This window comes from Halictus rubicundus, chromosome 16, assembly GCF_050948215.1.
Source record: "Halictus rubicundus isolate RS-2024b chromosome 16, iyHalRubi1_principal, whole genome shotgun sequence".
Lineage (NCBI taxonomy): Eukaryota > Metazoa > Arthropoda > Insecta > Hymenoptera > Halictidae > Halictus > Halictus rubicundus.
The window spans coordinates 7,300,355-7,316,147 of NC_135164.1; the positions used below are offsets into that span (position 1 = coordinate 7,300,355).

At 32.2% G+C, this 15,793-nt stretch overlaps 2 protein-coding genes across 4 annotated transcripts; one reads left to right on the top strand and one right to left on the bottom strand.

Moving 5' to 3' along the window:
- Positions 1–1,216: 1,216 nt before the first annotated feature.
- On the top strand, positions 1,217–13,616 carry LOC143362142 (protein tudor). Of its 2 annotated transcripts, XM_076802035.1 has the most exons (12): positions 1,217–1,374; positions 1,610–2,295; positions 2,579–3,589; positions 3,745–4,161; positions 4,452–4,975; positions 5,067–5,137; positions 5,536–6,444; positions 6,526–6,946; positions 7,346–7,533; positions 8,541–8,705; positions 9,537–9,694; positions 9,777–13,616. In XM_076802035.1, the coding sequence occupies exons 2-12, from the start codon at positions 1,688–1,690 to the stop codon at positions 13,033–13,035; spliced, it is 7,731 nt and encodes a 2,576-aa protein (XP_076658150.1). In that variant the 5' UTR covers positions 1,217–1,374; positions 1,610–1,687; the 3' UTR covers positions 13,036–13,616. The 2 variants fall into 2 exon arrangements, with proteins under 2 accessions (XP_076658150.1, XP_076658151.1); XM_076802036.1 differs by lacking the exon at positions 8,541–8,705 and having other exon boundaries at positions 1,218–1,374.
- LOC143362145 (uncharacterized) lies at positions 2,911–15,396 on the bottom strand. 2 transcript variants are annotated; one of them, XM_076802043.1, is made up of 2 exons: positions 14,746–15,396; positions 2,911–3,033 (listed from the first exon to the last, which is right to left on the bottom strand). In XM_076802043.1, the coding sequence occupies exons 1-2, from the start codon at positions 15,248–15,250 to the stop codon at positions 2,993–2,995; spliced, it is 546 nt and encodes a 181-aa protein (XP_076658158.1). In that variant the 5' UTR covers positions 15,251–15,396; the 3' UTR covers positions 2,911–2,992. The 2 variants fall into 2 exon arrangements, with proteins under 2 accessions (XP_076658158.1, XP_076658157.1); XM_076802042.1 differs by lacking the exon at positions 2,911–3,033 and adding an exon at positions 14,117–14,315.
- Between the last annotated feature and the right edge of the window lie 397 nt (positions 15,397–15,793).

Below are 15,793 nucleotides of genomic sequence, written 5' to 3' on the forward strand. Positions count from 1 at the left end.
GTATAGAGCCCAAATTGCGAATTTCTACCTCATCGTGGAGTAATTTGTAATATTCGGCAGAAAATTCGAATTCTGAAACAAGTATGACGTCACAAGATGGCTACCGCTGAGAGATTCTCTTAATTTCGCGAGATCGAAAAAAGGGCTATATACAGACATAGCAAAGCCATGTACAAACACGGTGGTATGCATTTTTAATTGATTACTTACTTATTTAAGACGTAAAATGACTAGAAAAAAAGGCACAATTTTGTGGTTCCGGTTACTAGCGCCACGGTCTCTCCGCGGCAAACACTGTACGTTGCGATAGAATACGGTCGATAATGCAGATCGATAGTACAGTTTTACGTATGTACGATATGTATGCTGCCGAATATTACAAATTACTCGACGATGAGGTAGAAATTCGCAATTTGGGCTCTGGACAGACCTAGATTGGACTTTTAGGAAACACAAGTGACCACTTTTAAACTGCTCATTGCAATATTGAAGCGTCAATTTGTCAAGATTTTGACCTTTGCAAGTTCATATACGTATATGGATTTCATGTGTGTGTGTGGTTACACAGAGTCGACCAGAGGCCCCCTTAAAATATAATTTATATATTCAATTTTTGAAGTTTTACATCTATTTATAAACTGTGCAACTTTTTACTATTTTTTATTATTTTCTTGTTACTCTGTCCCTGTTACTAATTCAAATTTGTATGATGCATAATTTTTAATATATGTACAATTTTTATATTTTACACTTGAGTACAATATATTATTTTTGTTTATTATAAAACTTCTAAATTACATTTCCGAAGGTAAAAAAAAGCATCAGTAAGAGATATTAAAATTTAATTCATTCCTTTATATAATACCTATTTGTAATTTACGGACATAAATTCCATTTTCGCGCCATTGAAATGTGTTAAAACTATGGTCAAAGAAACTTCCATGTGGGTGATAAAAAGCCGGTAAACCGCCAGATTCTAGAGGTATTTACAAAAGAGAAATTCTGTAGAAAAAATATCGCTATATCATAATTAGATAATAATTATTAATATAATCAATTGGAAGAGATGCGTCTTACTTATCTTACTTATAAGGTTTGTATTATGTAGTTCTACATAGTTGCAGCGTTGACATACATTTTTTTTACGCAATATCATATAAAGAATATTACATCAGTTTACGTATCTATGTACGTACAATTTTGATTACAAATATGTTTTTTCTTATATACGCGAACAGAAACACTTGAAATTCACAAGAAAAGTTTTAGAGACATTATATTATTGCAAATATACGAAGCTGTATTGTAATGATCGTATGATTTTTGATTGTAAAACGTGACAGTGTTACGGGAATTTGGTCTTCATAGACAACGGTAAAAATAAAATAATACATTTACTGTAATTATTACAATAATTAGAACAAAACGAACGAAAAACTGTGGAAGAATAAAATTAATAAGGTTTGAAATAAGAGAACAAACAAAACAGTTTTATTTTTCAGATGCTCAGATGTTCAGATGTTTTTTTTTTCATTGTTCGATAATTTTCGTCTGTATATATAGTGGCCCAATTTCAAATAACGATGTCTGACAAACTTTATTATTACAGATTGTGAAAACAGATTGGCCTATGTAATCAAGAAAGACCTAGTGCTTTACTTAAGGAGTCAAAACAATACAAAACATCATGAATATACAACAAAGCACAGAACTGATCATTTTTGTGACTCATGTTGAAGCAAAGAATTCATTCCTTAAAATTTGGGGTCAAGTCGATAAAAATTCTGCAACATGTGTAGAACGTATGATTTTACCTTTGGTCGAACAATTTATTCGAAGTCAGGGTTGCGTTGGACCAAGAGCTGCCAGTCTACATGTAAATGCGCTTTGCTGTGCTAGATTTAAAAATGAAGGATATTATAGAGCAAAAGTAATTAGCATACGTTCAGATGGTATGGTAGTTCTTCAGTTCATCGATTATGGCAATATCGATGTATTACCACCTCAAGAAATTCATTTACTTGAAAATATGCCTGATTCTGAGTCTCTACAGTCTTTTCCACCTATGGCGTTTGAATTTACATTGACACACGTATTACCAACAAATGAATGTTGGGAAGACAAAATAATCGAAGTGATAAAAAAGAGTTTATGTTACAATGAATATAAAATTTTGATCCATACTGTGATTAATAATCATCGCTTTATTAAACTTTGGTATAACAATGAGGATTTCAGTGAATTATTAATTAAGAAGCATATGGCAGTAGGAGCTACAATGCAAGAAATGTTTAGGTATTTATTTTAATACTAAGGGATTTTATTTCTATTGTTATCTTTGTTATTATTATTTTCTTACTCAATTATATATTTGTTTCAAGCAATAAATGATAGTATAATATTCTTTATAATTGCATTCATAACTTACCATTATGTTGACATTGTAATTTCAGTTTTTTAGTTTTTAGTTGACATATTTTAAATGTGTTTGCAACTTGGAATAATATTATTCATCTACTTAATATAACAATATTATTTAATAATATAATATTGTTTATTTATTCCTATATTTTCATAGGCCACTAAAATGTATGAGAGAACCACAGGTGCCACCTATATATCAGCAATCAGGCAAACACCTCATAAGTAACAATTGTACTTCAATGGGATCTGTACAGAATGTAAATCCATTACATTGTGATGGAAACAATATGCGCGGATACCAACGAAATGTTCCTTTATGTTGCGCAGCTCAACAGAAACACATGATGCAATCATCTGCACAAGAAGCTCTTGTATTTAAATCACGTGTTCTAGATGTATCATCCAAACATGAGATATGTGTATCTTTTGTTGAAGATGGTCCACACAAATTCTCTGTACAACTTCAAAGTATGTCTCAAATATTAAGCACGCTCATGAGAGATATCAACAATCATCCAATAGAACCATTGCAAGAACCTCCTTTACCTGGATCGGTTTGTTTGGGCCGTTACACAAAAGACAAAGTATTATGCAGAGCCGTTGTAATGTCTGTAATGGAAAATAAGTGTAAACTTTACTATGTTGATTTTGGCCATACAGAGGTCTTACCGTATACAGATATTTTCCAACTGCCATTTCATTTTATTAATCCCAAAGTACTTTCTATTCGATTTACGCTAAGTGGTGTTCACGAATTAAATGGCAGAGACGAGATGAAAGAATATTTTACAAAAATAGTAACAGGAAAGGTACTTGTCTTACATGTTTGCCTGCCCGAAGGACCACCGTTAATTCAATATGGAGATTTATACGATGATGGGAAAAACATAAAAAATATACTTAGACAAGCATTTCCAACACCAACAGTACCGCCTATATCTTATGGATATCAAGAGCCAACGAAATTATTGAAAGGTGCTGAGGAAGTTGTACACGTTTCATTTGTGGAATCTTGCAAAAAATTTTTTGTACAACCAAATAGCACTGCAGGATCTCTCGAATCTGTAATGAACTGTCTAACAGAATTTTGTAAGACTGCGCCTACTTTGAGCTTAACGCAACTGAAGATTGGTCTTCCTTGTGCTGCTTTGTATGATGATCAATGGTTAGTTCAATAATATGCTGGTTAAACTGTGTATGTTTATGCAATTTATGGCTCATAATTGTACTACTAAATATGCTGTAAATGCTCAAATATTCACAGTCTATTAATAATATTAACAGTTTACACAATAATAATGTGAATTATTTAATTCTTAGGTACCGAGCACAAATTCTTGGTATACATTCGACTAATGTAAAGGTATTATATGTTGACTATGGTAATGAAGAAACTGTTAACACTACTTCTCTTCGTTTAATTCATGACGATTTAGTAAAACGATTAGAAGCTCAAGCAATAAGATGTATTTTAAATGGTTGGGAGCTTTTTGGATGCACTCAAGAAGTTTCCAATAATTTTGAATTATTGACCTTGGAGAAACGTTTCCTCTTAAGAGTGGTAGACACAAAACCAGATGGTCTAATTGTAGATTTGTATGAACCTGAGAGAATGGAAAATATCAAGATTCAAATGTTAAGTATAAATGGAAATGAAAGGAAATCGGTGAATGAACCAAGTTATAAAAATGTGGAAAAACAACATAGTCCTAACGTCAGCCCAAAAATTAATCAGAGGTATTTTGAACAAATATATTTTATTATACAATTGTATGGATATAATCTATAATATTGCAAATAAATTCCATTCAATTTAAGAAAAAAAAATGCAATAAATATAAAATCAACGTAGAAAGTAACTATTGTAGTAAGGAACTTTTCAGTAGTTTCTAATACTTCCGACAATTCTCAAAAATCCTGAAAATTCGACTCGTCTCGAACTGTCCCGCCCATCGGGTACCAATTTAGTACTAGTTATAAGTATAAAATTTATTCCAGTATATTACGAATTGATCTATATATTTCAGTGAGAATATAAATAATTGGGATAAAAAGAATCAAATAGATACGTGGAACGAAGCACAGAACACCAACGTTATTCAGGAAAAGCATAAATTCAAATCTTGGAGAGATAGATCCAACGAAGAAAACCTACATGAAAATAGAAATGAGAAGAGTACTTTTCATCGTAATGATTCTAGAAATGAAAGATCTAATAATAAGGACGACTTTTCTAATACCAGAAGTGTAAAGGATAAATGGAGTAATAGCAACGAGTACAATGATTCGCTTAAGAGTGGTAAAGGTGGTAGTAGAGGTGATAGAGGTGGTAGAAACAAAGGTTCAGGATACGGTTCAAAAAATTATTCTGCTGATAAAAGCTGGAGCGACAAAGACTCAGACACATCATCCAGAGAAAGTAGCAGACGTGGACAAGGTAGTTCAACACGCGGTAGTCATTCCAAACGTGATGGATTTTCTGGAAAAATGCAAAATAGTAAATTTAGTGATGGAGACAGTGATTTCGGTACCAAAGTTGGTAAAACAAATAGTCAGTATTATTTTCAGTTGATCATTAATGTTCACTATTAAGAAATATTTCGTTCGTGTACATTTACATTTAAAATAAAAATTCTTAATAGGCGACCCACATTACGGAAATAACAAATCCAAAGATCGGAAGGGACAGGGATATAGGCTAACACAGTACAAGGTAAATATGCCAATCATAGTCATTATACACATATATGTAAAACATGTATATTGACACATACAGTAGGATGTTTATGCTACTAATAGCCTGCATTTTTTGTACATAATAAATATCAGAAAAAATGAAAGAAGAAAAAACTAATACTATTTTTTGTTAGAAATGAAGGTGACGATATTCCAAATGTTTTTTCCATTTCTGATGTTGTATGATCTTGAAGGTCATTGTATCGTGTACAAATGAATTTGTCTTGACACACGCTTTCACATGATATAAACAAATATATAGCATTCCATTTAAAAAATTGAAGGTCACCTTCATTTCGAAAAAAATAGTGTAGAAGATGCTCCTATCATTTTTACAGTATTTTATTTGAAGAATTTCATTACTTTGTGTTTCAGTCAGTCGCCGCGAATGCGAATAACATGGAAGAAGAAAGGCGACGTAGTCCCATGCGAAGCAAAAACGAGCTTCATATTCCGGCTCCTAACATAGTAATTGGATCTAAAAAGAATTGTGAAGTAGTTTTCACAAATGGTCCGTCAGATTTCTTTGTCCAGTTAAGTCCTGATTATACTGCATTAGATCCTATAATGGAGAGTATTGCGTCAATCTATGAAAACGGTGGAGAATTAGTAAAAGAGTCCAAGATATATAATGGTTTATACTGCATTGCTCAATATTCAGAAGATTTGAGATGGTACAGAGCTATAGTGAAATCTATCGAAAGGTACAATGCAACCGTTCAATTTCTAGATTACGGAAACATAGAGACAGTGGTTTTCGATAAAATCAAAGTCATTCAAAAGGAGTTTCTCAAACTTCCAATACAAGCTATACACTGTAAATTATTTGGTCTGAAAAATATTACTTCAGATTACACTGAAATAAAAATTTTCGAACATAAAGTAAACGGGAAAATGTTAGAAGCAGAATTTGTGACTGAAGAAAATGATATATATAGTGTCATGATACGAGAAGTAGTCGATGGTCAACCAACCGATGCTTTTATAAACGAAGAATTTTGTAAAGGAATCAATTTACTGCAAGCGAAAAAAGCTGCGCTGCTTCCTAATAAACCCAGTATAAATGTAAAACAACCAACTAGACCTGATTATGTATCTTCGGACGCTGTCTGGCCAACAATCTCTCATACACCCGATACTAAGAAGGACGTGATCGTTACATGGTTTACAAATCCCAATAATTTCTATTGCCAAGCACTGGACAATGAAAATGAATTTAAGACCATGATGAATAAAATTCAGAGAATATATGCTGACAGAGAACCTGAATCGTATAAGTTAAAGGTATTCTTTGTAAACCAGTTCTCATTTATACGATTCATATAAGGTATAATCAACACAGCTTTACTATTTCTATTCTTTTAGATCGGATCACCCGTGATTGCAACATTCTCTGAAGATAAAGCTCTTTATCGTGCAGAAATAATAGAATTATATAAATTCAATGGTCATCTTATTCATTACATAGATTTTGGAAACAATGCTGTGGTTAATTTTAATAACATTTATCCTGTCGAAAAGGAGTTTATGCATCTGCCTAAACAATCATTTAAATGTTCTTTACTAAATATTATCCCAAAAGATGGTCTTGGTTGGTCTAATGTAGATACCAAAGAAATCGACAATTGTTTTAACGGTGACAAATACACATGCACGTTCCATGGTATCGAGGATAATAAATATTTAGTTTCATTAAATATTAATGGAAACGATGTTGCTAATACGTTGGTTGAGAAAAACCTTGCATCATTTGCCTCAAAAGCTAAATCAGATGATATTGTTGACGGTAAAAATAATCTGATATTAAATTTTTTGGTTTACAAGAGTATATAATTTCAAAAAATTTTGTGATAATCTGAGAATATTAATTTAATACATTATTGGCATAACATTGCAATTTACTTTGTGCTTCGAAAGAAGAGATATCTGATACATCTCGGTTATCCTTACAATAGTTCTCCTTTTTGCTTCAACCACTAAAGTAATATAAACCAGAAATTATGGAAATGGAGTGAACAACTATTAGAACCGTCACTGTATTGCAAGTCTCTTCTATCTAGACAGTTTCATGTAAAGTTTAAAAAAATTAATGAAATATAAGAACGTAGTTTTTAAATTGTTTCTAGTATAATAGAACTATTGATACTAGAGTACCTTATTAGTATTTTTCTTTTTTTTTTTACAGATAGTAAGACAGTAGCACCCAAAATTTCGAATGAAATTGAACGTGTGGACATAAATCTTTTAAGCGGTCAGGTGCTTAGAGTAAAAGTATCAAGTGTGGAAAATGTGACTAAATTTTATGTTCAACTTCCTTTTGCTGCTGAATGTGAAAATTTGATAAACACATATATGGCTGACAAAAATCCCAAGGTATGTTTCATACAGACATATTTATAAATATTCATGAGTATTTAATTATATTACGGTGTAAATGTGCGTGCATATGTATATATGTATTATAATTATACTTACAAATACGTTAAAGAAGACCTATAAGCATGTTTGGCAAGTATGATCAGATTCAATGCATGAAAAATATTGAACCATAAAATTTAAAATGTCCCTGCTCAAGTAATTATACGTATGGACATATATACTTTTCAATGGTAAATGATATTTTTATGTAATTACAATATGACTGCATGAAATTTTAAGTGTTAAAAGTAAGTGAATTAATAGTCTCACTAACTTTATTCTTCTAATCATTCAAAGTATTTTGCATTTCATTGCACGATGTATGGTATTAGTAACATTAAGCAAAATATATTCTCCTGTGTAGTTTACCTCTACAAAATTTATAACTAATGGATTTCAACTGTTCCTTCTTATAGCATGTTACAGAATTTATTTTTGTCTCGCTCAAATATGTTTAGTATTTTGTAGTCAAATATTAGATAGTGTTGAACAGATTCAAATTGCAATCTATTTTTCTTCAAATTTAGTTTGTCGTTAGAGAACTTTAACGCAATTATAAATTAAAATTATAAACATACAAATTTGTTCTTGTCCAATTTAACTATTAATATTGCATGGTAATTATATTATAACAATGAAACATGCATATATTATATTATTCTGAATGTAACAAGTAAGCTCAACAATTTTTAATATTCGATTTCATTTCCTTTTGTGTTCTTAACATTTGAGAATGTTATTAATTATATTAACTTTAAGACTTTAATTAACAACAACAACTGCAACATTATTCTAATATCACATTATTTCTTTTTTCACAAATGTGTAAATTAACTTTTTCATTGATATAAGCAGGATATTAAAAATCAATTATTGTAACTTTTTCAAAATTGAAAGTCCTTGTTGATGAATAAATGATTTTAAGCGAATAATATTGATAAAGATAAGTATGACAATGGCAGGTGATGCAACGATTATCAGCCCATGAGATATGCCTAGGTACAGGTTGTTTGGCTTATTCAAATGGAATTTGGAGACGAGCAGTAATCTGTAACCATTCGCAATCTGCAGGCTTTGATGTAAAATTCATTGATACTGGAGCATACAGTGAAATTCTCTCAGACTGCGTGAGTTCTTTTGAAAGAAAGAGATTAATCTAAATGCTAAAACCATTTCATTAATAAAGAATGTGCAGCATCGATGCTAGATGTATATGCATAGATGTTACTTAATACCATACTTGTTGCATTGAATTATATTAACGCAATGACATAATCTAAATTAGATTCAATTATCAAATTTAGCAGATACAAATATTATAGTTTCAACAATAACAAAACTTCAATATTTAAAGAATAATATTAGAAACTAATGTCACATTGCTTTATACACTGTCATTATCATTAAGCATAAAGACAATTGATAAAACGCTTGAAGTAAAGCACTGAAAATTATAGGGCGGTCATTCCACTTTTCAGAGTACTGTTCCAAATTTTGTTCATATTTGGATATGTTGTAGCTTTTAGTGATATACAATCGTATCTCAAAGGATTTTTCGAAACCTTAAAAATTGTTGGTCTTACAGACATATAGGATCAAGTGTCAACCTTTTCTCATTAAACTATATAGGCTGAACTAACAAAAGCACTTAGAAACTCATTTTCATCGTTTCAGCCATTATAGTTTAATAAGAAAAGATTGACGCTTGACTCTATATGTCTGTAAAACCAACAATTTTTAAGGTTTCGAAAAATCCTTTGAGATACGATTACATATTACTAAAGGCTACAGCATATCCAAATTTGTACAAAATTCGGAAAGTGTCAGATTTCACGTGGTGTTGTTACCCTATAGTTATTATATAAAAATACTTTTATATTTTCTTTTACGTTTATTTTTGTTTATTATTTTATTTTTGTATGCATCACTCGTTGATATTTAATATTGCGTTAATTTAGATGTTAGCGTTACCAGGAGACCTCTCAGTTATGCAAAACCAGGCAGTGGAATGTTCTCTTATGAACGCTATATGCTCGCCTGAAGCAGACGCAACATTGAAAAAATCTGTTGAAAGGAAGGAAGTAATTATGTATATTGATCAAGTTGATAATAACAGGTAAGCTTATAATAAGTTAATTGTATTTCGATAATATCCTTAGATTTTACATTCTCTATAAAGTCTTCACTGTTTTTTATAGGCTCATTGTAAAGTTGTTTGATTCTATGGGTAAGAATATTCACATTTCTGAAGATACAGATGAAGAAATATCACCAATATGTCCAATGCCTATTTTATGTTCTACACATAAAGTGTTAGTATCGTACGCAGATCATTCCGCTAGCGTATGGTTGCAACGTAATGCAGAATTAACTTTGGACAGAAATTTAAACGAAGCACTCGTTCAGTATTATCCTGTCAATGGAAAATTGGTAAAACCCACAGTGGATTTGTTGTGTGTTGCAAAAGGTGCTGATGGTCAATGGTATCGTGGTAGAGTCATAACTTGTACAGAAACTAAAGCTTGCATAAACTTTATTGATTATGGCAACAACGAGGAAGTTACTCATGATGTAATAATGACTTTGGATCCATGCTTTTATGTGCCACATCAGTTAAGTATCAATGTGTCGTTACCAATAACTCTCGGAGGCACAGCATCTGAACAAGTCAATATATTGCAAAAGTACTTGTCGAATAAAGAATTTACAGCGGTTTTCCGTAATGTAAACAAAAAATGGATAGTAGAACTGCTATACGACGGGGAAAAAATTAGTGAAAAATTGGGAGCCTTTAAGTTACCATCGCAACAAGAAGTATCTACAATGATTGATGTTCATAACATGGAAGTAGGTCGTAAATATGATGTATCTGTATCACATGTGGACTCCCCTAGTCAGTTTTGGCTTCAGTCTATACAAGACGCCTCAACTCTTGCAAAGAAACAGTTGGAGCTCCAAACAGAAGCTCCTACATTCCCAGAAGTACAGGGAGTATTAGAAGAAGGAAGTCTGTGTGTCGCGATGAACACAATCACTAATTTATGGTACAGAGCCGAGGTACTCGATGCGGACGAGGATATAACGACGGTCCGATTCATTGACTATGGAAATGCTGATATAATTGATAATAAATCTGGAAAAATTCGACAAATTCCAGATTCTTGGAAGGAAATTAAGGAACATGTAGTTAAATGTAGACTAGATGTAATTGCTACAGATCCAGAAGGTTGGAATGCTACAGTATACGAGAGATTGGAAAATTTAATATCGTCTGCTGAATCGTTGCAAGCATTGGTGATTGCAAATGGAGTTCCCAAACGAGTCGACTTGTTGGTAAATGGTCAAAGTGTTAGCGACACGTTAGTCAAAGAACATCTTGCTGTAATGATTCACACCGAAGAAGATTTGATAGATGAGATTGTTGATCTCGAATTGGATCCTCATTCTGCTTTTGTAAGTCACATTAACACTCCAAACGAATTTTGGGTGCAAGAACAAAAGTCTGTCGGCGATTTAGAAGTTATGACTGACAGATTCATTATGGCGAATATGTTTCCTAAAGTCGATAAAATCGAAGAGAATATGTTGTGCGTTGCCAAGTATTCAGAAGATGATTGCTGGTACAGAGCTCGCGTTATGTCGCACAGTGACAATGCTACGCAAGTTCTATACATTGATTATGGAAATTCAGCTACCTCGACCGAAATACGTGCTATACCCGAGGATCTGATGAACGTGCCACCGTTATCAAGAAAGTGTCGCTTAATTATGCCAGATGGAATTACAGAATGGTCGGAACGGGCTTGCGAAGAATTCGTGAAATTGGCTGCTTACGGAGCAACAATATTTTTATTAGATGTATTAAACGAGGATCACGACGAAAATGACACATCGTTGGTCAGATTGACATTAATCGACGAAGATGTATCGGATATACTTGCCAAATTTTGCCAATATTATCCTCCAATCATAGAGGAACGATTACCTCCTTTAGGCGAGGAAAATTCACCGAATGTATTTATTACTCGTATTAATTCATTGGACGAGTTCTACATTCAAACTGAAAGCAGCACCGCAGACCTCAATATGATGTTGAACAAATTAGAAGCGGCACAGGACTTTCTTCCATTAAACAAGTTCGAAGACGGCACTCTTTGCGCTGCGAAATTTCCAAACGGTGCATGGTACAGAGCTAAAATTTTTTCACATTCTGGAGATTCTGCCACTGCTTTTTTCATTGATTACGGCAGTACTACGGTTACAAACGAGTTTCGAATGCTACCTGCAGATATAATAAATATACCTGCTTTGTCAAGATGTTGTGCTCTAAAAAAACCAGAAACTATAACTTCTTGGCCATTGGAAGCTCTGAAAATGTTCGAAGAACTTTCCGACTACGGAGAAGCAATGTTCCAATTAGAAATACTTGATGACTCGTGTGATCCAATTTACGTTAAACTGAGTTTTAATGGGAACAACGTTGTGGATATCCTAATCCCACCTTCTGACAAGACATCTTACTGCGATAACATTGCTAAAGTTGATGAAACAATATATTTTAATGAGGCACCAGGAAACTGTAAAACAAATGAAACGCTGGAGAAAAATACAGTGGATGAAACATTGCATACAAGTGAGGAACAAGCTGAAGACGCAGAGAAACAGGATACGGCCAATTTGTCCTCCAATTCCACTGTAGAACTCACTGTAGATGAAATAGTTCAAAATATGAAAAGGAATATTACGGATGAAATGGAAGAAGAAATAGGAACTTTTAATACCGAACCAATCGATGAAAATGACATTAAAACAATAACAAAACTTTCAGAGAACTTGGAAAAAATAGCAAAAATGGATACGGATTTAGTAGAAGTAAATCAGAGTAAAGATCAAGACACTTCTAAAGACAATGAGCAAATAGTAAAAGAGGTTGAAGAATCTCAATCGATTGTCAAAGGAAGTGTTACACCGATTGTGATAGATACTACTATCTTAAAAAATGATGATGATGTCAACGATTTCCAAGGAAAAACAGACATTGCAGAAGATAATGTTCATGATATTCAGGAAGAGAAACATAACACAGAAGACAATGTAATAAACTCGGCTGCAGAAGTCTATAATAACAAAACAGTAACATGTGAACCAACTATGACTATCAACGAAGGTGTTGCGACTGATATTTTGTTAAATTATTTAAAGGAAATGTCTCTTGCTGTTGATAAAAAAGAAGCAACTGATATAGAAGCAGAAGTTATCACCGACAAGAGTAAAGAACAAGATATTGAAGAAATTGATATTAATGCAACAGATACTAAATCTAAAGAGAGTACAGACACCGAATGCAAAATTACAGATGAAGGAGATACAAAATCATTTACTGAAGCAGCAGCCTCCAGAAATGTTCATGAAATTAACAATGTGGAAGACATTTTTGAGTCGAAAGAAATCCCATAAACTTCCGAATGATTATATACAAAGAGACTGCTTTGTATTTAAACGTATGTGTCAAAACTTAATGTATGTCGTGTAATGTATGTCGTGCAAAGTCGTGTATGTTCAATGTCTCAGACAAAGTTATTCTTCATTTTCAATGATTTTTCTATACAATATTACTCTTTGAAATAATTCTTTGAATATACGGGAAATAATACTCTATTGTGTTTCCTTTGAAAAAGAAATTTTAATAGAGAAGAACATTCCCAAACATGTACTGCAGCTTTAAATGCGAAAGAAAAATGTAAACCACCATGTTTATTTTTATTTTTTATGTTTTTATTATATTAAGAATACTAGTTTATATTATTTAATTTTGTATTATACTAAAGAAAAGAACGTTCTTTCTATAATAACCTGAAAAAATCTGTTTACTATAAAACAGTAATAAAGTATTTTCCGGTGTTTTACCAAAGAGTAACAAACGATATCTTCGAGGTAATAATAGTTTGAACCAGCTCTTCTGTGTTTAAATGTCGTATCTATCCTCTTCTATAACTTTATTGTATTGTGAAGCTAATAAACGCTGATTGCTAATCGAATTTTCAACAAAAACTTGATGCCAATATAGGAATGTTGCTTAGCAAAGTTTGATATATTTCATTAATGACATTGATAACAGGTACAGCATAGTAATGACAAATATAATTTGATAAGGAATCATTTTTCTGTACTCAAGATTTTATTATGACTATTAAACTATGCTTAGTTTCTTAAAATCTATTCTATATACATATAATTTCTGACAATATGTTGATGCTTACGAAACGGGCTATTTTTCAAAGCTGTGCTAACAAAGGTCAGCTTTATAGGAAAACAAATAGTTAAGTTAAGTTAAGAATTAACTTTATGAATTAATAATCAACTTTGAATAAATGCAAACATTAACTAACATAAATATCTTTTCATGACTTTGAAAAACTACTTTTTTACAACTTTATTTTGTGCTTATATATGAAACTTACTAATGCATCGAAATACAAATCTCAAGAATTTTTAGATAGTATGTCAACGGTATTGCATTCTCTAATAAATGTATTAGATCATGTAAACATTTTTATTAAAGTAAATTATATTTTCTAATACAAGTTTGCTAATGTTTTTCACTTTCTATATATAAAATATTAACGATAATAATAATGATTGTATCAAAATAATAAAAATTTTTGTACCATTTTTCTATATTTTTATTCAATTCGATGTACGGCTTCTACGCTCAGTTTTCTTCTTTCTCTTCTTTTCTGCATAAGAAAAATTTATACTCTTTAATATATTTTACACGCGCGCGCGCGCACACCCACAATGTAATAGAATTTTAAAAGACACTTGCATCTCACATTTGACAAATGTTTTAAAAATTTTCTAGATCAACAGATATCTCCATGATTTACCAAAAAATTATAGTCAACCATGAAAACAAATGTAGACACAATTAGAATATTGAAATAAATTCCGACAATTGCTTCGACAATATCATGTAAATATACATTGTTTTGTTTGCGACAATTATTTTAATATTCTTATCTATATATCTTTCAAAATACGTGATACATGTGGTTCATACAGAAAATTCTCGATTTTGTGTGTAACTGTAAATACATGCGTGTCTAAAATTTAATTTAAATCGCAAATATTTACTGAACAAGAGTTACTGCACATTCTGTTTGATACCTTTCTTTTTAGCAATTTTAATATTGTACTCCGTTTCTATATTATGCTTCTTCTTCCTTTCTTGCATCATTATATCACGAGCAGCATCAATCTCATCTTCTAAGTACCACCTAAGAGGGCCTCTACAACGTTCACAGATTAACTGTTCGCGCAAATGGTTCTCGTTACCGTTTTCTTGATTACGACCCCGTTGACCATCCCGAAACATATCATCGTAACCACCCCTCTGTCGACCACGCTGTCGTGCTCGAGATCCTAAACGATGTAGACTCTTTTGATTGAGGCGTTGAAGGGATGTTGAAACAGTGTTAATTTCTTGACAACGAAATTTGATATTAGGTCCTTCTCCAGTTAAATTGTGTCGAGAGAAAAGTGAGCCCAGGCCATTTTTCATATCTAGTTTTGGATCATGTTCTTTTACGTCACAACAAAATCCATAAGGTTTTGCCCGAAGGTTAGACTGTGAGGTACCAACATGATGTTGGTGCCTCGTGTTTTTTTTCATTCTTTGATAGGGTTTGACATTTCCATATTTTAAATTTCGTGAAAAAGTATCGCGTCAACGAGGACACGTGACACTAGTGATGGGCATTATCGACTAAAAACTATCGACTAAATCGATAGTAGCCAACTACTATTTTCAGTCGACTGATTTACACGTCGCCATCTTGAAATTTCAAATGTCAGTGTCACACGATGAAACGAAAAGGTTAGAAATACATGATTATGACAGGACGTGCAGATATGCAAGTAATGAAATGTGTAATAGATATTTCAATACTTTAATTCATATTAGACGTTAAAATCTTATTGCTATTTATGCGATATAAACTATATAGGTGATATACGTAGGCATAGAGTGTAGCCCGCAATTTAGACGTAACCACTAAAACGAAATTTCAGTCGACTAAAAACTATCGACTAAATATTCGATAGTATGTAATAACTAAATAGTAATTAGTCGATAGTTGAATTTAGTCGATAATGCCCATCACTACCTGACACTTCTGTATAGCGAAAAAGCCTAAGACCGAGACAGCATAGGGGC